This window comes from Myxocyprinus asiaticus, chromosome 35 (assembly GCF_019703515.2).
Source record: "Myxocyprinus asiaticus isolate MX2 ecotype Aquarium Trade chromosome 35, UBuf_Myxa_2, whole genome shotgun sequence".
Classification (NCBI taxonomy): Eukaryota; Metazoa; Chordata; class Actinopteri; order Cypriniformes; family Catostomidae; genus Myxocyprinus; species Myxocyprinus asiaticus.
In genome coordinates, this window is record NC_059378.1 from 6,748,114 (window position 1) to 6,772,993 (window position 24,880).

Sequence of the window (24,880 nt, forward strand, 5' to 3'; positions counted from 1 at the left end):
TCAATTATTAAACAAGGGCATTGGCTAGGGGACGCCTGAGGTAATCAGCAGTCACATGTGTGAATATTACAGTTCTCCATCACATAGAGAGAGCAGCAAATATGCTGTAGAGCCTGCTGATAGAGAATGTGATTGTCAATGAGTATTTATATAATTGAGAATGCTATCTTTGGAAGAATCAAAAAATGGTTGAACTGTATGAATTTAAAGGGAACCATACCTGTCCCTGGGTTGATTTCAGCAGCTTACCTTTCTATCATGTATTATGCTATAAACTAATTTCTAAAACCTAGTCAGTCCTGGATGCTGACTGGTCAATACAGCGTTTCAGCCATGGTAACATATATGGAATATATGAGCTATATACTGTATGTGTTAGCGAGATTTTTTTTATTTGTATTTTTTTCCAGCTTTACAAAAATCATGCTTTAACAGAAAATGAAGCTGTAAGATCTGTAATGTCAGAGTCATCATTGTGCAGTTTGATAAAAATGTGATTATAAATTGTCTTAAGAAAAAAGAAAATAATACTAATTAAATAAAGAAGTAAATAGAAATCATTATATTTAGACCTCCAATGAAAAAGCTAAAATGCTACTTTTAAACACTGTGCATGCACTGCAGTAGCAAGTACGCGATTGGCCGCTGCTGTAATCAATCACACGATCGGTCCGTGTAGTCATTTTTGCATTTGGTTAGAGTTGAGGCAGTTTGACATGAATAAACCTGTACATAATGCCAACATCAATTATAATGTACTAGCATTTATATTTTATACATTGGGATACCAAATGCTGGGGTGGCAGATGCTTTTTTGTAGGGTGGCAGTTGCCACCCCATGCCACCCTGGTAGACCCTGGTAGATCCCTGCCAGCTGAAGTGGTTACCTCACAGTGGACTTACTCACAATTTGGCACATCCTTACCTACCTTTTTGCTTAATTTATACACATAGAGCAGAGGTGTTTTCCTTTTAAATTGTGCCTTTGGCATGCAATGCAAATTTTTTTTATTTTTTTTTTATGCAAAGATAGAAGTGTCATTATTATTTTATTGTTATTTTAATTTTCTTGCATTCACCCTTTAAAATATAAAAAGTTTTGTGGTGGTGCCATATTACAGAGATGGAATCAGATGGTAAAATTATTGTACTTTGACATATCACTTACCTGTAGTACTGAATGATTACCATATATATTTACCATATCTATAAGCCATTGTGATACTTTTGGGGGTTTTTTGTTATGTTTTTTTGGTGATATTCAAGACTGTTTGTATGTAAGGGTTTTTCTGGTGAAATTTTGAGATGTCTAAAAGTCCCCATTTTCACTTGCACAGATGTCTTTCTCACTCTTGTTCTCTGTCTCTCTATCACATTTCAGCTCAGTGTTCTAACTATGTATCTCTCTTTCTCTCCCACAGGAATGAAAGTGAAGGCCTGCATGTCTCAAATGTCAGGTAGGTTAGGAGAGGACACACTCTCTGTGGATCTGTGACTGTCATCATGCATACCAGCTGTTGATATTCGGGGATCTGCATTTCTCATCACCATGCCAAACTATTAGAAGCATTGTTTAGCAGACACATGTCATTTCCATGACTGACTCATGTATGTTTGTGGCATTTTCTGCGTCCGAGGTACATTGGTTATCAGTAGTCAGACATTGTGGATTTTTTTTTACCATCAAGTTAGAGTCATGTGCCTCTACATCATTGTAATAGATTCTCGTAGAGGACAGGTCTTTAGAGCACCTGTGAAGCAGATAGTTTTTTTTTTTTTTTTTTTTGTCACAAATTGCAGTAGGAATGGGTCACAGCTAATTAACTGACTAGTTGATTAATGAGTTTGACTAGTTAATCTAGATTTCTCTTTTTTTCTTTAGCTTTAAAGGAATAGTTCACAAAAAATGAAAATTCTGTCATAATTTACTCACCCTCATGTCGTTCCAAACCTGTATGACTTACTTTCTTGTGCGGAACACTTAAGGAGTTGTTTTGATGAATATCACAGTCTGACTTTTCAATACAATTATAGTTGATTGTGACTCTTCTTTAAAACTTAAAAAAGCACCTAAAAGTATCATAAAAGTAGTCCATGTGACTCTTGTGTCATATTACAAGTCTTCTGAAGGCATACGATAGGCTTTGGTGTGAAACAACCTGAAATGTAACTACTTTTTCAGTGACAATTTTGATGACCTTTGCTCCTTTATGAGCACTATGAGTGAAGCTCATTCACAGTGTCAAATCAAATCAAATCACTTTATTGTAATGCTAAACAAACTTGTGTTGTTTAGCATTACAACTCAAGTTCTCATGTGAACATCTCCACAGCTACTTAAACAAGAAAGTCATATGGGTTTGGAACAACATGAAGATGAGTAAACTATTTCTTTAATATTTTGTGTGAGAGTTCTCTAAAGGGGATTAATTAAGAAAAGCTAATTATTGGAGATGGTTTTATTGTACTGACAGCTTGCTGAAACTGTCTCTGAGAAGTTGCATCTCGAAATTCCTCCCCTTTAAAACACCACTACTACAACCATCAAAGCACTATGGTGATCAATGTTCCCATTATTATGCATAACCTGTAGGTTTTTGTGATGACTATGATAGCTGTGCAATAGGGCTGTCATGATTACACCTTAAGTCATTTTTACATATTTAACTTCAAATATATAAAACAAAAAATAAAATCTTTTTTGGTCAACTTTAGTTTTGGTCAATTTTACATTTACATTTGTTTTTGGAACTCATATAAAAAAACAATTAAAAAATGTGTTTGTTATTTATAAAAACAATTTAATTATAATATATATATCTATATATCTATATATATATATCTAATATATATATTTGAATTATATTTATTTTATATAATATTATATTATGCAATTGTAAAATATTTCTGTGCTAATTTCTTCACTTTCATACGTTATTGTAATGCTCTTTGATTAAACCTTGTGTAAACCTATACTATAAAAGAGTCCCTATTTCTCATGAAGCAAAACCTTTGAGTTTTTGTTTCATCATTTTATCACTCTACAAAGTAAGTAATTGGGTATTTCCTCCTCTGTGTCACTGCGTGTCATTAACACTGTGTATGAACCCGCTTTGACTAGGAACATTTGCCATTACACAAGCGGTAAATTAAAGTGAAACCGGAGCTTTTGACGTTCACTATCAAAGTCTATATTTGTTCTTTTATATTTTCACGGGGCGGCGCGTGCATCGGAGCACTTGAGAAGCGATTCACACTCTCTTCCGGACAGGAGCTGCTCTGGTTGACATCTGCAGTGCGGCCTAGTGACGCTATGAGTTCAACTAAATGACACACAAACACGCTGTTCATTGCAGTTGTATATTCACTTAAAATTCCCTTATTTGGGCATTAAAATGTGATTGGAATTTGAAGTGCACAATAATCATGGTTATCTAAAATAACAGTGGTTAGATCAAATAACTGCAATCAGATGATTGTTTAATAATCCTGGCAGGCCTATTGTGCAATTTATATAGTAGTTATACAGTAGCTATTTTTAAAATGGTGGACTATGTACTCATGCAGACAGACATCTTTGGCCATTGCATCGTGTCTCCCGCTGCTTTTTAAAGCGTCTCGTGCCATGAGCATTGCATTTGCAAGATGCAGATAAGTAGGAAAAAGAGTTCAATTAAAAAATAAAAAAAAAACATCTCGAGACCATTGCATTCTGGTCCATTCTGTGCTGCTCCAACTAGCATTGAACACAAGAATGCATCTTGTGTTAACACCCACTAAGAAATGTGTCTGATCAGTGTCTGCTGGATATTACGCTTAACCAACCTAGTTATTCAGGTCTCACATAAGAGTGACTAGTCGACACATCATTCAGGCAACCTTCCCTTTTATAAAAATATGTAGATTTGCACATCCCTAATTTTTCAGACACAGTTGTATTGCACCACAAGCTAAAGAGAATATCTTAAAGACAACTGCTTCGTGTGCAGTTGCAGTATCCATTTGGTTGAACATTGACAGGTTTTTCAACACTAGGTTATTAACAGGTTTAATTAGATCCTTGCTCAGTGCTGTAGTATTATAGCGTGTGAATCAATGTGCCTCAGCACTTCCTTGGGAATTGGGATGCATTCGATTAGATGGAACAACAAATCCCCAGGCAATTGCGGGACTTTTCCATACATATCTACACAAAACCCTTTGCATTTTCTCTTGAAAAGAGCCATTGAGATCATCTTGCTCGGGGTTTTGCTGTTGATCCCAGATTTCATCAGCCAGTGAAATTTCGAATTGAGCGTTGCGGAGGAAATTGTTGCAAAAGAAGCACAGGCTGCTTATCAAAGCAAGAGGCCTCCCTTAAGGAGCATTTCTGGATGTACATTGGACTTGTACAACAACAGTAAGCACAAAAAACCAACAGTTTGTGGTAATGTGCAAATTATCTGGCTGCAGATTAATCACGCTTATTAGATTCAGGGTGAAGTGCTGTAAGAGATAATGGATAAAAGATCATAGTAGAGCAAGAACACTGTGTATTTTCTGTTTCACATATATAAATGCATTTGTTATTTGGAAGTTTTTTAGGGGGCACAAAGAAAAACCAAAGGGGCCTGTGCCCCCTAGCCCCCTCTTAGTACCAGCCATGTGTATAAATGATTGAAAATAATGTATAAATTAATTATTAAATTACTATGTATAAATAATAGAGCTGTCAGAATTAACGTGTTAAAACATGCTATTCATTAAAAAAGTTAAATGCGTTAATTTTTCTTAACTACGATTAACGCATTTACCGTTAATAAAAAAAAAAATAATAAACCACTGTATAAACACTGGTTTGATGAACGGAACCTTTGTAATGTGTCCAACCGGAGTCATTACACTGACGCGTGCTTCAACACACAAACACCAGAGCCCTTCTACTAAGAGGACCCTACAAGCTTAGCATAAAATAGCATAATGTGCACTCTAATAGACATTCTGTGGGCGGTACTTTTGTAACACACTAGTTGACCGTTACGTTCTCTCCTATGAAAGAGGTTGTTATTTAGGTGAATGAAAGAATCTCTGCGCTTCCATGATAAAATTATGGAGAAAGGACGTTTTGATGCTATTTGATATACAAAACAAGCCCAGATGGGACTTGTGATAGAAATCAAGTATTTTTCAGGCTATGTAAGGCACATTTAAATTACCACAGAAGCACATCAAATCTTAACTATCACCAAAACGCGGAATGAGACATTTTTGTCTGCAAGCGCTCTTCCTATGGATTTCAAAACAGCTCTGGCATTGATGCACTGAAGCAAATCATGAACGCGGCTTCACGATTGCTATAGGATAGCGGATAGCCAGTCTACCGGCAGGTTGTGGAGGATTTGAGTTTAAGAGATTTAATGCCCATTGCAATGAAAATTCAACCTATGTGGGGATTAGTTCTTTCAATTAGTCAACCTCCCAGTCAGACTTTGGGAATCGTTTAATAATGTTACTTGACTTGGTACTATTTTAGTGCATTTCTATCTTTATACTGTGGAAGGTTTTGTTTGGAAAATGTTAATAAAGCATTTTATTGTTACAAATTTTGTTTTCTTTCCTAAGATGGAAATAAATGCATTTTGGCAGGAAAAGAAGTATATATAATGTCAAATTTCAGCACTTAACTACATAAATTATGCGATTAATTGCACTTAAAAATTTTAATCAACTGAAATCACTCATAAATAATTTTATATATTTTTTTTTCATGTTGCGGTACCTAGAAAATAATGTCAATGTTAACAATGTTAAAAGTCTTAATGTCCCTAAAAATAGGCTTAATTTTCTATATGCAAAATAACATTTCTTATTTATTTCTTTTTATTTTGGTGTAAATTAGGACCAGGACATTTTCTTGACAGGTTTTGTGAGAATCACCCGGATGTACATTTCTGTCCTTTACAATAGTTGCTTGTATCATTGTACGATATGACCTCTTGATCTTAAGTAAATATGATTAGAAAACAGGAGAGAGATGCAAGCGAGTGGGGATTCGAGAATAGAGATGAGATATTCTATGTGTATTCCAATGGAATAATTAATGGGACATTGTTCATTGTTCGTGTGACAAGATTGCAAGACGACAATGTTTGCAGTGTACTACACATTGCAATGGCAGAATAAACAGAGAAGGCAAGAACCCACAACACAGCACTTTAACAACGGATGCGTAGCCTCATTAGATAATTAATTATTTATGTAGTTGTATCCGGATAACGAAAAACACATTTGCATTTACACCTTTGAATGTGGTTAGAATCCATCCCTGACCACCTCCGAATGTAGTCTCAGTGATTTGATCACAATGTGTCTTGCATATTCACCTGGTATGTAATGTGGTCAAGTGCTATCCGATAGCAATCCGATTACTGAAAATGCATGTTTAGTGCAAGGTGTAAACGGGGGTGTTTTACCGTCCCTGAAATTTGTCTTCAATTGTGGCAAAAAAGCACAACGTGCACCCCTCTAGCCTTCGTGAAAACCAAAGGCCTTGTTTAAAAAGTGTTGGCTCAATGTTCTTTCCCCGGATCTCTCTTATTTACATGAAAAACTTGATAAGATTGTTGAATAGGAAATGCAAGTCAGATACAAATCTATATTTAAAGTTCTTTCCTGTGTTGGTGTGAATGAGCCAGATGTGTGATTTGGCAGTGGAGATGCAGGCCAGGATTTTGACAGGAAACGTTAGTTTCTTGTTATTTCTCCATTTGTTTGTTCCTCCAACCATGTGTTTGTTCAAATACACAGGGATGACTTTTAGAGCTTTGAATATGGTCTTTGCTCCCAGGTCCAAATTACTATATACTGTAAGTAATATTCATCTCAAAAATATCTCAGAGAAACCAGTGTTTGGATTTTAAGCAACTGTTCTGTCCCTGGAAATCATATGGGGACTAACATTTGGAGCAAGATGAGACTACAGGAATTTTGCATACAGTACAATTCTCTGGTATAAAAAGCTCAGAGCAAAACTTGAGTGTGTAGCAGCATATCTCCCGTATCTCTCCCTTATCTGGACGTTTTGAAGTCTTCTTCAGTCAGGCTTTGATGTTGAGACTGATAAATGGATGCTGGCAGTTGTGTTAGATATCAGTGTTATTACAGTCACTGTTTTAATGTCTTCTGTAGTTTGAAACTGATGAGAACATTTGACAACATATTGAACCTTTCTAGGACTGAAAAAAAGTTTAAGCTGCTGTGGAGGATGTGATCCTTGGATCGTATAAGAGAATGTTTGAAAGTGTGTACAGTGTTTGTGTACAACATAGTCTTGCGACAACCCGTAACAATTCGTATGAGATTGCAACGTCGCATGATATCGTACGACTTTTATTCTCATTGAGACCACCCATCAACAAACAGAATTTCAAATCGATACAATACAGGCATCAAATCTTAGCCTGCCTATCCAACACTTTATTTTAAGAAAGGAAAGATGGTGAACAAATTTGGTAACTCATTCCATATTTATTTATGCAATACAAATGACTGTCTGTTAATAACCTGTTATACGCTTTCCTCGTTTCGTTCCAAATTCGTTTTCTTTCTTACCTGGTACACTAAGGTTATTTTCCAATTAAAATAATGGTTAGGCTTAAGGTTTAGGGAAGGCGTTACACTTTATGGTTAGGTTTAAGTGTGGGTTGGGGGTTTACCTTTGGAAAAATCGTAATAATATTGTTTGTTGGTTCAAGTCGTACGTTTTTTGTGCAAGCCAACTTTTACGATTTTGCCATCTCGTACTATTGTTACGACTTGTCGTAAGACCTGCTTGGTTGGTATGAGTGTATTTGTTCGTCCACAAACACATTGTTATGGAATGCATAAAAGGTCTATTTTTATTTTTTTATTTTTTTTGTTTTTTTAATGTTGTGCTGGCAGATATGGTGTCGTCTTGTATTTATACTGACACCTATTGCCATGGATTCAGAATCATGCAAAAGCAGTAGCTCCATGTAATACAAAATAAAATATAACAGCTTTTATTTAAAAAGTAGCATTCTTTTTTTTTTTTTTTTAGGTGTAAAACTTTTTTTTAACCAGGAAAAAAATTGTCATCTTTAATTAGTTTTGAGTGTTTTTTTATTTTCAGGTAGTATTAAAAAGTAATTGTGATTTAAAGCGCATTGTTATGCTGGATTTAAATGTGGAGTTTTAATTCCAGTTGGTTTGTTCAAGGCATTTGATAAATGTTTATTCAAGCTTTTGATTCACTGTATACTTTTGGCAGTATTTGAGTCTTTAGGGAACGACGATGAAATACCAGATAAAAAGCACAAATGCTGAAGCCATCACATCATTTTGTGGTGCTTCTATGACACTTTGGACACTTGAGTCGATTTGCATGCTAAGTGGGATTCATACCCAGGTCCTTGGCATTGAAAGTGCAACGCTCTATTTATCGAGCAAGTCATGCACTGTAGAAAGCGTGTTTAGATAAGATAGCATTGTGTTAGGAACAGGGCAAAAACAAGGCAGTTTTATTAAATTATAATCTGCTGTTTTACTTGTGATTTGTGTGAAAGTGAATAAAAGTCACTGTTGTAGCACCTCTAGTGTTCATTTCACCAGGAAACTTAAGAGATATGTACAAAAAGCTATGTACAAGTCACGTAACAATCATTTGCAAAAATGCAGGTATTTTCTATGAGACCAGGTTGCTTAAATCTTTAGGAAAACATTGTTCATAGCTACAATTTAAAGGTGCACTCATTCATTTTTGAAGTATGTCCAAGTGGCTTACACTGACACCTAGTGGCGTAGATGCTGCATTATTCAATTACAGTGGTTTTCAGTTACCAATGCCATTGCAGAAATGTACTATGCACACTAAGCCATGATTGATTTAATCCATGAATGAAAGTGTACAATAACAGGGCAGTTACTGAGATTAAGCCAGTAGTATTAGGCTGTTCATGTGATCATAAAATGGCTGCCCCCATGAGGCGCCCATGCTCCATGTAGAATAAATGAGCTTTTATAAGGTTACTGATATGACTGAGCTCTTCATCTCACATGAGTGTTCATGATTTTATAGATGTTTCAAAATTACTATTCATTTCTTTAGAAGGATATTACATCATGATGGCGACACGGATGGCCGCCTCGGTGTGGAGCGCTTCTATTGTTTTGATAATTTTGTTTGTTTGTCCTGTGTTTAGTAATCTTTTTTCAGTCAGTTTTACCAGAGACGAACTGCTGAACATTCGACAGCATACACCAGTCAACATTTTCCCGGATTTTGAATATTCAGACATTTTGTTTGACATTCTAGTCGGAGGCGCAGTTGTGTTGTTTAAACGCGCTAGGAGACGCAGGCAAGAGAGACGAGCAGGCATGCTGGTCAGGCTCCGTCGGCGCGGCTTTCGAACAACACTGCCAAGCATTCATCTAGCAAATCTCCGCTCTCTCCCTAACAAAACGGATGAACTACATCTTCTCATCCGCACAAACGAGGACTTTCAAACTCTGCTGCCTTGTGCTTCACAGAAACCTGGCTGAGTGATGCCATTCCAGACAGCGTGTTACATCTGCCGGGCTTTCAGCTGTTCAGAGCGGATCGCATTGCAGAGTTAACGGGGAAAACGAGAGGCGGTGGAACATGCTTTTACATCAATGAAAGTCGGTGTACAGATGTAACAACGTTAAAGAGGATGTGCTGTCCTAATTTGGAAGCACTCTTTGTTAACTGTAAGCCTTTCTACTTGCCACGGGAGTTTTCCTCGTTTATTCTGGTGAGTGTGTATATCGCACCAAACGCGTGTTTGAACACAGCACTGCAGCAGCTGGCTGATCAAATCACAGACACAGAACAACAATACCCAGACTCAGTTATTATTATTCTTGGGGATTTTAACAAAGCAAACCTCACACGTGAACTGCCCAAATACAAACAGCACATTACATGCCCTACCAGAGACAGAAATATACTGGATCACTGCTACACAACAATAAAGGATGCATATCGCTCTGTTCCTAGAGCAGCTTTGGGACTATCTGATCACTGTCTGGTTCATGTTCTTCCAACCTACAGACAGAAATTAAACTCTGCTAAACCTGTATTAAGGACAGTAAAGAGATGGACCAACGAAGCAGAGCTGGAACTACAAGCCTGCTTTGAGTGTTTTTGAGGCTGCAGACACCAATCTGGACGAGCTCACAGATACTGTTACATCATATATCAGTTTTTGTGAGGATATGTGCATTCCTACTAGGACTTATTTAACATTTAACAACGACAAACCATGGTTTACAGCGGAACTCAGGCAGCTTCGTCAGGCCAAAGAGGATGCTTACAGAGTTGGGGATAAAGTCTTGTACAATCAGGCCAGGAACACACTGAATAAGGGAATCGGAGTGGCTAAAAGAAGATACTCTGAGAAGCTGAAAAACAAGTTTTCAACCCTGCATCAGTGTGGAGTGGCATGAAACAACTTATGAATTACAGGACTCCTGCCCCCAACCCTGTGGTGACGACCTGAATGTGTTCTACTGTAGATTTGAAAGGCCCAATCTCACACCCCACACCCACTCTGACCTTAACGTCACACAAACACCAACACCTCCCGCAACCCCCCTCCTCCCACCTTCTGCTACTCAACCTGCACTTAAGATCTGTGAAGATGATGTGAGCAGTGTCTTTCGACAGCAAAGGATAAGGAAAGCACAGGGCCCAGATGGCGTTTCACCTGCATGTCTTAGATCCTGTGCTAACCAGCTGTCCCCCATCTTCACACAGATCTTCAATAGATCACTGGAGCAGTGTGAAGTCCCATGCTGCTTCAAATGTTCCACTATCATCCCCATCCCAAAGAAACCAAAAATCACAGGACTTAATGACTACAGACCTGTCGCCCTGACGTCTGTGGTCATGAAATCATTTGAGAGACTGGTGTTGGCCCACCTGAAGAACATCACTGGACCCTTTCTAGATCCCCTTCAATTTGCTTATCAAGCAAACAGGTCTGTGGATGATGCAGTCAACATGGGATTGCATCATATCCTGCAACATCTGGACAGACCAGGGACATATGCAAGGATCCTTTTTGTGGAATTCAGACGTTCAGCTTTCAACGCCATCATCCCAGCTATATTCCAGAATAAATTACACCAACTCTCTGTTCCCTTGTCTGTCTGTCAGTGGATTACCAGCTTTCTGACGGACAGCCAGCAGCTTGTGAGACAGGGAAAACTCACTTCCAGCACCTGTACAATCAGCACTGGTGCCCCCCAGGGATGTGTGCTCTCCCCATTACTCTTCTACCTCTACACCAATGACTGCATCGCCAAGGACCCCTCTGTCAAGCTCATGAAGTTTGCAGAGGACACCACTGTCATCGGCCTCATCCGAAATGATGATGAGTCTGCATACAGAAGGGAGGTTAAACAGCTGGCTGTCTGGTGCAGTCAAAACAACCTTGAGCTGAACATGCTCAAAACAGTGGAGATGATTGTGGACTTTAGGAGGAACACCCCAACACTGACCCCCCTCACCATTCTAAACAGCACTGTGGCAGCAGTGGAGTCATTCAGGTTCCTGGGCACTACCATCTCACAGGAACTGAAGTGGGAGACCCACATTGACTCCATTGTGAAAAAGGCCCAGCAGAGGTTGTAGTTCCTTCGCCAGCTGAGGAAGTTCAACCTGCCACAGGCACTGCTGATACAGTTCTACTCAGCAGTCATTGAGTCTGTCCTCTGCACTTCAATAACTGTCTGGTTTGGTTCAGCTACGAAATCAGACATCAGAAGACTACAAAGGACAGTTCAGACTGCTGAGAGGATTATTGGTTGCCCCCCTTTCAAGAACTATACACTTCCAGAGTGAGGAAAAAGGCTGGAAAAATCACTCTGGACCCCACTCACCCTGCCCACTACCTTTTTGAATTGTTGCCTTCTGACCGACGCTTCAGAGCTCTGAGCACCAGAACTGTCAGGCACAGGAACAGTTTTTTCCCTCAGGCCATCCATCTCATGAACAGTTAAATTGCCCCATTGAGCAATAACTATGTGCAATACACAGTTTAGTCTTTCTTATATTTATCCAACACATCCAACCTCTTCTGTCATTTCATTCCTCTGAGAAAAAAAAAACAAAAAAACATTTGCACTGTACATAACAGATTTGTATTTACACTGTACATAACATTGTATTAGATTTGCACTACCCACGTGTATGTATGTATGTGTGTGTCTGTACGTATGTGTATAATTATTTTTTATTTTTTATTATTATCTATGTCTTGCTGCTGTTTTTGTATTGTTTTTGTATGGTTGTACATTGGAAGCTCCTGTCACCAAGACAAATTCCTTGTATGTGTAAGCATACTTGGCAATAAAAGCTCATTCTGATTCTGATTCTGAGAAGCAAAACTTTTTAAGTGAGGAAAACAATTACTGAGTGCACCTTTAACACATAAAGATTATTTTTCCCCAAACATTTATGAACTCTAGTCCGTTTCTAACTTTCCCTATTCACATTACTACAATATTTCATTGCTGCCAGCCATTGCGAGTCAGATCCAGCATAACATCAGCACGGTCAAGCTCTCCACCAAGTGGGCCTGTACAATACACACTGTTTTCCTAGACAAGTACATGTGTGTGTGAGTGTATAGCTACAGGGAGTTTTCTCAGCCTGGTCTCCTAGAGCATTTGCCCTCTCTCATTTTCACTTCAGTCTTTACCAGGGCCTTCCTGCTCTCTCCCCCCCACCCTCTCTCTCTCTCTCTCTCTCTCTCTCTCTCTCTCTCACACTTGGTATCTGTCTGCTTATTGACTTGGTGCCTGTAATAGGCTGCTCTGTTGAAGCCTATCCACTCTGGGTGCTGTTCATGTGTGTGTGTCAAGCAGCTGTTGTCAGGCCCTGTTCCAGCGCTCTAATGCTCACGCTAACAGTGCAGAGTAAGACGAGTGTGTTCTGCTGACACGCTGTTCTGTTCTTGGCCCATGGCCTTGCCAAGGTTAAGTGGGCAGGGCTGATCACACACACTGGTTTGTTTGCAGGTACTGGGAAACAAAATGTGTGTGTGTGAGAGAAAGGCTGTGTCTGAAAACTTAAAATGCCAACCTAGTCTCATAGAAGCACATTAGTATAACAACATTTCTGCAAAATTATTTTTACATGGCTCATTGTACGTATCGAGGCAGTTTCCTGGTGAAATGATCGATAGAGGCGCTATAACTAAGCTCTTGTCATATCTAGACTGAACTGCTGCAATGCTCTTCTGGCAGGACTTCTTGCATGTACAGTCAAACCTCTGCAATTGATGCAGAACGAGGCGGTGTGTTTGGTTTTCAACGAGCCCAAAGAGAGCAGATGTCACGCCTCTCTTTATCGAACTGCACTGGCTGCCAGTGGTTACTCGTGTCAAGTTTAAGGCATTGATGCTCACAGAACAGCCACTGGTTCCGTGCCCCCCTTTCTACACTCACTTCTTTGAGTCAATGCATCCTCCAGAAGCTTGCAATTGGCAGGTGAATGGAAGATCTCACAGAGGCACAAAATTGCTTTCTTTGACGTTCACTTCCACAGTTCCTCCCTGGTGGAATGACCTTCCAAACTCCACCTGAGCAGCTGAATCTCTAACTACTTACTTTTTGCTCGGTTCCCCACACAATGCTATATTATGACATCAAAACAATTGAATTATAGTACATGACTTGTTAGGTGATACATTTTAACATTTACATTTCATAACCAACTGCATTTGCAAGCTTGCTTGAGCATAATCAAATTGCATAGTAGCTCAACAGATATAGCGTTACTCTTGCAATGCAAAGGACAGAAGTACAAGTCCTGAAGAGCATGCCTGTTGACAAGTGAGCCAAAAGTGTTATAGAAGCACCACAAAATGACAAGGTTGCTTCAGCACTTGCATTTTTCATCTCTTATTTGCTTTTATGACACTATCGGTTAGATTTAGGTTAAAGGTTTAGGGTAGGGAGGTAGGTTTTGTTAATTTAAATCTTGAAAGAGGATTAACCTTAAAACGTGGTACATTTACCAGAAAATCTGGCCATTTTACTGCAGTGTTTCATGTGTGAAAGTGGCTATTGACTCACTGGCCAGCGAGGCAGCTATGTTCGGTTTCAAACAAGGCCAGAGAGAGAGAGTACTACAAAAGATGAGGTTTACCATAATACCTCTCTTCTCACGAATTGTGCACTGTTTCCTCTTAATCCAGCCTGTATATCCACCACAGCATAGCCGAGCAGGGTTTACAAGTGTGGGATTGCAATAATTCTCAGCCCCCTCCAGCTTTGTGTCTGAAGTTCTAGTGTTGGCACATATATTAATAGTAGTTGTGGGGCCAGCGCCTGTTTTCTCTTTCTCTTTTTCCTCATCTGATCTGCTAGAAAGGAAAGAATGTGACTTTAAACAGTGAAGTCTCTCTTCCGGCAAGTTCACAACCACAGCAAGTGGCTACTGCAAAGACAGCAGCTCTGGGGATCTGCACTAGACTCCCTCTTGCTCTCTACCTGCTGTTTTCTGTAGAAGAGTGACAGATACAGAGCTCTGTCCAAGTTCCTTTGCTCTGTTAAAGTGAATGTTGTTAAGCCGCAGTAATATAGGTATATGGTGAATTTACTACTGTTTGGTGGAACTGGCCTTATACACCGGGGCCTCAAAATCATTAATTATTGAAAGCCATTGAAGTTTCTACTGCCTCCTATAAACAAGTGCTCCCTCAGGGTTATGGGGGATCTGAGGTAGACACCAATGAGAGACTGAGGTTGAGAGAGAAACCATATATCTGTAAGATAGTATCTAGAATAGGGCTAATAAAGTGCAAACTCAACATCTCAGAAAATATTCCAATTGAATAATCATTACTTTTTTATTTTTGGGCCTTTTTCTACTTTTTATTTGACAGAAATTATTGTAGGTAGTGACAAGAAATTACCAGGGAGAGAGAGGGGGTAAACGGGATCTTTTACCCCATTAAAACTGTGTCACATGCAGGGGCGCTTTAAGGTACCTCTGGGCCCATGGGCTCGCTGGTCCGCTGAGGCCCCCTTCAAGTGCCGCGCCTTCAACAAGCACTACACGGACACCTTTAATGGTTACGGACACCTTTAATGGTTGCGCACTGTCACCATGTCTCCAGCTGAAAGCACTTAAATGCGCTCCTCCTGCTGGGCCCCATGGGAGTTGTAGGCTTCAGCCCGTATAAGCCTGTGCGTTAATACGCCTCTGGTCAAACGTAGTAGGAACCACTGTTCCACAGCTCTGACTTAAACATCATCTTATGACTTTAAGTGTGAAATACCACCCGACATATAGTTGACCTGTACTTAGATCAAACCCCTTATTGACAATGATTGTTTATCAAAAGGACGGTTTTATTTCACAGAACATTAGCAAAAGTTTCTGGGATGGAGGTTTAGCGCTTTATTAATAGGAGAGCAGTTTGAATGAGTTATGGAGATGTACTGCTTCAAGCGCTGTGCATCTGCCACGATGCATAACAGTTAGCAATATGATAATGACCTCTGCATGATATCAGATGGCGGGCCGGTGGAAGATGTCATTGCTGCAGGAAACTGAATCATTCCATAGTGACTACAGTTACTACATTAAAACCATAATAAACTAGTATGGTGTTGCCTTTTTGATCTGAATGGTGGCTATACAAAGTGACCACAGTTTCATTTTAGTGAAAAACTGTAGCAACTTGTTGTTCACTAAGATTACCATTGTATATCTTTGTAAGTATAATGTGGCCATGTTTAATTATTTTGTTATGATGTCTACATATCGTTAACCATAATGTTTTTTTTTAAAGGCTGTGGCAGGGTGAGCAAGAGACAGACACAGTGGGTGTGGCATCAAGCCACGGAGAGGCATTTATTGGGAACAATAATAAACGTAAAAATGTCCTAAAGGGGTAATAAAGTGTCCAAGGGGGAATAGTGTTCATAAAAGGGGGAATCTGGCATCCTTGCGGTGAACGGGGCTCCGTGAAAGGGGCGGAGTAGTGTCCATAGGAAAGCCCAGGTACGGGCTGGTTTAGTCGGCCTGTCACGCTCCCCTCCAAAGTCCACGGCGCGTGGGGCGGCGGCGTCACTGGCGGCCTGTCTTCCCAGGCCCACGGCAAGCATGAGGGGAAGGCGGCCCGGCATCTAGCCCGTCGGCGGCAACATGAGCAGTTCACCCCCAGCGACTCATTACAGCATCCGTGTGCACACATGGAGATTTGAAGCCGGCTCCCCGGGAAGAGGTGTGCACTGCTTTTTAAAGACAGCGGTGATGAAGCATTATCCCCATCAGGTGTGCTTCATTCACCACTGACCAAACGAGGCTTATTAATTATACACCTCTTCTGTGTGTGTAATTAACTCCCGTCGTGAGCCTGGCTAAAGGGCGGCCCTAAGAGGCGGAGCGACGATGAAGAGCCAGAGGGGCGGATCATTTCGCAACAAGGCTGATATCAATACTGACAACCACTGTAGAAAGCGGCCGATACATGTGATATAGGAAAATAAAATTTAAAGTGATAGTTCACCCAGAAATTCTACTGAAGAAAAAAGTAAACTGAACTGAAGGTATATTATAGGTTTTGATGAGAAACAACACAAAATTGAAGTCATTTTAATAATCTTGATGTGCATTGCGCGTTCATGAACGCTATGAAAGAAGCTTGTTCACAGTGGAATGTGAAACCTGGTCTCGTGACAAGTTGTAAAAATGGTATAAGATGGTGAAATCGTGCAAGTTGGCTCATCCAATGACACACAACTTTTACTCCCATAGAGAAGAATAAACCATAAAGTATAACCCTATACCCAAATCCTTAAAGGAATATTCTGTGTTCAATACAAGTTAAGCTCAATCGACATGACAATGTAATGTCAAGTTGTTAACAAACCTTAAAACTATAAAACGACTATAAAAATGACTAATTAAAAACTTTACAGCTCAAATGGCATATGAGTTTTAACAGAAGAATTAATGTAAGTGCTTTTATAAACTTATAAGCTTCACATTTCTGCCTTTTAAACCCTACAAAAAATTGGCCCCATTCACTTCCATTTTAAGTACCTCACTGGGGAAGCGCATTACATGTTGACCTACACCAGTTATTTGTATTGCACAAATAAATGTGGAATGGGTAACCAAATTTGTTCACAGACTTTTCCTTTTAAAGTGTTGGATAGGATGCTACCTCAAAACTGATGCCTATGTTGAGTTGATTTAAAATTCTGTTTGCTGATTGGTTGGTCTTTATGGGAATAAAAATCATACCTTTACCTGAGCCAAGTCATACAATATCTTCTGATTTCAAAATCTCATACATTTTTTTACGAGTTGTCATAAAACTATATTGGGCATGCATGTTCACACGAGAACTTGGTTTGTTTTTAGCGAATAACAATGTAAGTTCTCGCATGAACTCGTGAGCCACTGTGAACGAGCTTCTCTCATAGCACTATTGAAGACTTTCAAATATTTTTAAATCTATTTAAAATTCCCAGATATTTGAAAAAAAAATTATTATCCATTGACAAGGATGTTGGTAGATTTTGGATCTGACAAAAGGGCTATCTTATGTTTCTTTTAACCGGTCAATCAGGTGTGTTTATTAGTCTATGTTGGTAATCTCAAAATGGCAAAGTATTAGCTGATTTTTCAGCCTAGCACAAATATCTCACAACAATCAAAAAGTACAGACATATAGACTTATTGGATTTGATGCAAGGTCAGAACCGACGTTATAATACATTTATAAAGAATATGGGATGATTCAGCACAAGCTAGGAAACAGGATGTGCCCTCATTTCCCAAAGGAAAGTTTAAAGGTAATGATCTGAACAAAAGAGTCCCATAGAAAAATGCTGCTTTATTTCAGTGCTGTCCTCAGTATTTCTAGTATGTGTACTGCATGGGGTTCTTTTGGACAGACGTGGTTCTTGTGGCCTAGCCTTGTGTTTTTATGTTAGCAGTGAGTCCGTTCTCAAACTGGCAGATCTGTGATGGATTGTTGTGCAGTGAAGTTGAACTGCAAAACCACTCGAGTTCGGTTTGTTCCACAGCACCTGGGGTCACGAGAGAGAATCAGAGCCCTGTGCATCAAACCAATGGCTCCTTCATGCACTGTTGATGGTTTTCTGTTGGATCTGAGGAAATGGTTTGAAAGGAATGAACCGATTTGTGATCACAATGCTAATCAGTCCACACCATTTAAACTCAATTAATCAGTTTTGTAGTTTGGGTGCCAGCCAGTCCTGCGAAACATAGTTTCAAATAGTATAGCCAAATACCAGGGTTGCCAGGTATGTGTGACAAAGACACCCCAATGACCAATAAAATCAGCCCAATACCATGACTCAAAATATGCTACAGATTTTAACATAGGGCTGGGCAGACGCAGATTTCCCGATTCAATTTGATTCCAATTCGCAAGCTCTGGATTCAATTAGATTTCGATTTGATTCCAATTAATTTTGGTATATTTCAGTTATAATGCCTAAAAATAAACTAATTTGAGTAAATACAATATAAAACACAATAACTTGAGTTTCAAATTGATTTAGTATTTTTTGGGTATTTGACTTTCTAGGCGCATTACCACTTAAAAAAAAAAAAAAAACGCACGTTTGAGATCTCCCCAGAGTGGCTCGATGATATTAAGGTCAGGAGACTGTGATGGCCACTCCAGAACCTTCAGCTTTTTCTGCTGTAACCACTGGAGGATCAACTTGGCCTTGTGCTTAGGGTCATTGTCGTGCTGGAAGGTCCAAGAATGTCCCATGCACAGCTTTCGTGCAGAAGAATGCAAATTGTCTGCCAGTATTTTCTGATAACATGCTGCATTCATCTTGCCATCAATTTTCACAAGATTCCCCATGCCTTTAGAGCTCACACACCCCCAAAACATCAGTGAGCCACCACCATGCTTCACAGTGGGGATGGTATTCTTTTCACTATAGGACTTGTTGACCCCTCTCCAAACATAACGCTTATGGTTATGACCATAAAGCTCTATTTTGGTCTCATCACTCCAAATTACAGTGTGCCAGAAGCTGTGAGGCGTGTCAAGATGTTGTCAGGCATATTGTAACCGGGCTTTTTTGTGGCATTGGTGCAGTAAAGGCTTCTTTCTGGCAACTCGACCATGCAGCTCATTTTTGTTCCAAGTATCGTCGTATTGTGCTCCTTGAAACAACCACACCATCTTTTTCCAGAGCAGTCTGTATTTCTCCTGAGGTTACCTGTGGGTTTTTCTTTGTATCCTGAACAATTCTTCTGGCAGTTGTGGCTGAAATCTTTCTTGGTCTACCTGACCTTGGCTTGGTATCAAGAGATCCCCGAATTTTCCACTTCTTAAGTGATTGAACAGTACTGACTGGCATTTTCAAGGCTTTGGATATCTTTTTATATCCTTTTCCATCTTTATAAAGTTCCATTACCTTGTTACGCAGGTCTTTTGACAGTTCTTTTCTGCTCCCCATGGCTCAGTATCTAGCCTGCTCAGTGCATCCACGTGAGAGCTAACAAACTCATTGACTATTTATACACAGACACTAACTGCAATTTAAAAAGCCACAGGTGTGGGAAATTAACCTTTAATTGCCATTTAAACCTGTGTGTGTCACCTTGTGTGTCTGTAACAAGGCCAAACATTCAAGGGTATGTAAACTTTTGATCAGGGCCATTTGGGTGATTTCTGTTATCATTATGATTTCAAAAGGAGCCAAACAACTATGTGATAATAAATGGCTTCATATGATCACTATCCTTAAATAAAAGACAGTTTTTTTTTTGCATGATCAGTCATATTTTCAAAATCAATGCCAAAATTTCACAATTTCTGACAGGTATGCAAATTTTTGAGTACAACTGTGTGTGTATATATATATATATATATATGTGTGTATATATATATGTGTATATATATATATATATATATATGTGATATATATATATATGTGTGTATATATATATATATGTGTGTGTGTATATATATATATATATATATATATATATATATATATATATATATATATATATGTGTATATATGTATATATATATATATATATATATATATATATATATATATATATATATATATATATATATACACTATATTGCCAAAAGTATTCGCTCACCCATCCAAATAATTGAATTCAGGTGTTCCAATCACTTCCATGGCCACAGGTGTATAAAATGAAGCACCTAGGCATGCAGACTGCTTCTACAAACATTTGTGAAAGAATGGGTCGCTCTCAGGAGCTCAGTGAATTCCAGCATGGTACTGTGATAGGATGCCACCTGTGCAACAAGTCCAGTCGTTAAATTTCCTCGCTACTAAATATTCCACAGTCAACTGTCAGTGGTATTATAACAAAGTGGAAGCGATTGGGAATGACAGCAACTCAGCCACGAAGTGGTAGGCCACGTAAAATGACAGAGCGGGGTCAGCGGATGCTGAGGCGCATAGTGCGCAGAGGTCGCCAACTTTCTGCAGAGTCAATCGCTACAGACCTCCAAAGTTCATGTGGCCTTCAGATTAGCTCAAGAACAGTGCGTAGAGAGCTTTATGGAATGGGTTTCCATGGCCGTGCAGCTGCATCCAAGCCATACATCACTAAGTGCAATGCAAAGCGTCGGATGCAGTGGTGAAAAGCACGCCGCCACTGGACTCTAGAGCAGTGGAGACGCGTTCTCTGGAGTGACGAATCAAGCTTCTCCATCTGGCAATCTGATGGACGAGTCTGGGTTTGGCAGTTGCCAGGAGAACGGTACTTGTCTGACTGCATTGTGCCAACTGTGAAGTTTGGTGGAGGGGGGATTATGGTGTGGGGTTGTTTTTCAGGAGCTGGGCTTGGCCCCTTAGTTCCAGTGAAAGGAACTCTGAATGCTTCAGCATACTAAGAGATTTTGGACAATTCCATGCTCCCAACTTTGTGGGAACAGTTTGGGGATGGCCCCTTCCTGTTCCAACATGACTGCGCACCAGTGCACAAAGCAAGGTCCATAAAGACATGGATGAGCGAGTTTGGTGTGGAAGAACTTGACTGGCCTGCACAGAGTCCTGACCTCAACCCGATAGAGCACCTTTGGGATGAATTAGAGCGAAGACTGGCCTGCACAGAGTCCTGACCTCAACCCGATAGAGCACCTTTGGGATGAATTAGAGCGAAGACTGCCAGGCCTTCTCGTCCAACATCAGTGTCTGACCTCACAAATGCGCTTCTGGAAGAATGGTCAAAAATTCCCATAAACACACTCCTAAACCTTGTGGAAAGCCTTCCCAGAAGAGTTGAAGCTGTTATAGCTGCAAAGGGTGGGCCAACGTCATATTAAACCCTATGGATTAAGAATGGGATGTCACTTAAGTTCATATGCGTCTAAAGGCAGATGAGCGAATACTTTTGGCAATATAGTGTATATATATATATATATATATATATATATATATATATATATGTATATATGTGTATGTGTATATATATATATATATTCTGTTGTGAAAAAGATAGTCTTTTGGCTTTGCCTAGGTGTTACAATCAGTATTTGTGGGATGTTTTTATTGCTCCCTGAATCACCAACAACATTGGTGAATGGCACATAAATCAATGCTGTCGGATGGAAGCAAGGGCCTGAACTAATGAAAATTTACCTGTCGTTTTCAGGGTCAGTAACCTGTGACAGTGGCGATTTGGTGGGAGGCAGATTCGGGAACCTTAGAGAGGATTAAGATTAGACAGAATCAAAAGCAATCACCTGATGTAGATTATGTTTTTTAAGCACAGGGTCAGCGCAATGTCACGCTACTGACTTACTAGCGTTATTATTGTGAAGCTAGAGGAGCTTTTGCAGGCCATGTTAATTTAATCATTTTTCCATGTGTCTCTGTGGTAGTGTTAACATGGTCAAGGTCATGTTTTGCCACAAAACATGTTTCTTTCTGGCTTATATTTCAGGAGTAGTTCACCCAACAGTTAAAATCTGAATAAAAGTTCTTGGACACATTATTTGTCATCCACCGAGATATAGAGTGCTTATTTTTTAGTGCTTTATATAAAAAATAAAAAATAAATCCTGCCACATGTGAAAGAATTCAATGGATGTTTTTAAAGTTATGACAATATTCACACTGGTTGGGCCCATTTTCATGATTTCATGACAAACATTTATGACTGACAATATCAGAGATCTTGATGTTTGTCCTGCATTTCAGGCTGTTGCGTAGAATCATAACTAGTAATGCTCAGTTCTCAAATAAATCATTCTATTGAGTTGGTTCTTTTCAGCGAATTGGCCAAACAGGTTAGCAAAAATGTTTGAATCGATTTGTTATTCAGTCCGATTAGTTCAGTCTGCTATCTCACTGAATAATTTGCAGCAGTTTCTCACTCATTAAAACAGCATCAGGATATTTTAGAAAACTGAAAACAAACCAATCTTTGGATAAAGTGGATATTCACCTAGTCAACAAAAGACTGCTTTTTTGAGAGGTAACTTTGAGAAACACCCATTGGTGATGTGTCTTGTTATTAAGGGGCTGTTCAAACCAAATGCGTTGTTGCATCCGTCCATGCTGTTTTTCAGTGTTTTTTCTATGTAAACATGCTAAACAGATGTCTTTGACCGTTGCATTATATATCACTGTGTTTTTTGCCTTTTTATGTTAACTGTTAAAAACTTGTTTTGAGACACGTGTGTTATATTCTATTCCCTGACAGCACACGTACAACACCCAGATGTCTATTTGATGTGTGATTACATCTGGAAGACGTCTATTTTACGTTGTTTGCTATAAGACCTTTGTCAATAGGTATGTCTCGGATGTCAATAATGTCAAATGTCTTTGAGACATTTATGATTTAGAATGATTGTAAATCTGATCTTTTGAAGATGTTTAGCAGATGTTAGATGCTTTCCAGATTAAAAGATCTAAAACAGACACCTTGGAGACATACTTGTGCTATCTGGGTTCATTGAACTGCCTCTAGTCTTTTAGAACACATATTGTATTGAAGAAAATGTAAAAATATTTCTCTCAATGTCATCAGAATTGAATAATTTATACAAATAAAATAAAAAATAAAAAAACGGTTTCTGTGCATACCTCGAGATGAAATCTTGCAGGCAAAAGTAAGCAGAAATCAGAATCAGAATGTGGTTTATTGCCAGGTATGCTTACATGCAAGGAATTTGTCTTGGTGACAGAAGCTTCCATTGTCTTCTGTTATTTCAGCGTAAAAAAACACAGTTCTACTAGTGTATTTAATTCCCAATCGAACGAGTCTCGAGCCGGTTCTTTTAACAGCACAAAACATATGGTGCTTCCACTATAGTCCGATCCCGAAAGAACCATTCTAATGAGCTGGTTCTTTTGAATCTACAGCACGAAACATACAGCGCTTCCAGTATACAAGTAATCTTATACTGATATGCAAGTTATGAATGTCCAACTCGAAATTAAACAAGAACTGTTGAAGTCTCACAAGCCTGAAGTACAACATTAGGCTACAGTGTTGGGCCAAAACTATGGTTTGGGCCGAAACTATGATTTTACTATAATAATATCGTAGTAAACATAACTGTAGTAACCATGTGGTTTTGGGTTTTGTTTTTTGTTTTTTGCCAGAAACCATGGTTTTGGATACAATTAACAATGGTTTTACTATAATAATATTGTAGTTACCATGATTGTAGTAACCATGTTATTTTGGCTGAACCATTGTTTTACTATGATAATATTATTTTAACCATGACTTTAGTAATCTTGTGGTTACAATGGTTTTACTACAAAGGCTGTGGTTAAACTATGGTGGTAACTGAAGTAAAACAATAGTTAATTTTTATAGTTGAACTTTTTTTTTTCTTTTTTTTTTTTTTTTATAAAACCACAGTAACCATAAAATCATGATATTTATTACCATAGATTTTGTTTTCTGTATTATTACTATGATTTCACTTTGAATTACGTAGTTCAACTATGCTTACTGTAGTAACACCATGGTTAATTTATTGCGAGGGAACGCAAACTATTTCAGAAAGAAAGAAAGAAAGAAAGAAAAAAAAATTTCTCTAAAGGGCTCCATACAGTAGATTTGAGAGATTCTGCAGGGGGAAAGATTTTCAGCGAAAAACAACTTAAAACTAAAGTGTGTAATTTCTGCAGCACTAGCGCCACCGAACGGAATTGCAAAAATAAACATTTGTTTTCAAACAGCTTCAAACAAACAGATAGTCTCTTAACACAGGAAAAGTTGCATACCTCAGCTTGTTCCTTACACAAAGCTATCAGATGGCTTCAGACCATACTTGGAAAAGACTTGGAATATCATATGGACTATTTTAACTTTGTTTTTTGTCCTTAACAGCCACTATAAACCCGTTCTCGTAAAGCTGCGTGAACATTTTTCACAAATTCCAAATTTGGGGTTTGAATGACTGAATAATGACAGTATTGTACATTTTGAATGATCTATTCCTGGGTGGGTGTTTGATTTTCAAAATACCGTGGCGCCACTACACCGTGTATTGAATCACTGTTTATTTTTAAAATGCAGTCATAAACTGAAGCTCCCATTGCTGTTTTGCAGCTCAATTAGTTCTTGAAGCTAATCGTAGGCTAGCATCGAGCTGTTGCCAGCTTTTTGGACATTTTCAAAGTTTTGGAGTGAGTTTGTTTGGTTGGTTGTTAGGTTCTGTAACTCCAGAACCTGCTATACGGTGATAACGGAAAGTCTGTGACAGCCAGAGAGGAAAGGGATTTAATCCCACACCATTGCAGATTATCAATGGTAAGCAGGGTCTTTGAGGAGAGCCGCTCCTTTGTCTTGGTTCTGCCTTGTAAACCAAATAGCTTTGACATTGCAAGA

The 24,880-nt window shown here is 38.9% G+C and overlaps 1 protein-coding gene across 2 annotated transcripts in view; it reads left to right on the forward strand.

Annotated features, from left to right (window-relative positions):
• LOC127426171 (IQ motif and SEC7 domain-containing protein 1-like) overlaps positions 1–24,880 on the forward strand; it is a 295,619-nt gene that overhangs the window by 80,382 nt on the left and 190,357 nt on the right. For both annotated transcript variants that reach the window (XM_051672775.1, XM_051672779.1), the window contains exon 2: positions 1,422–1,457. In XM_051672775.1, the coding sequence (XP_051528735.1) occupies positions 1,422–1,457 (36 nt within the window). The remainder of the gene's footprint in view (positions 1–1,421; positions 1,458–24,880) is intronic.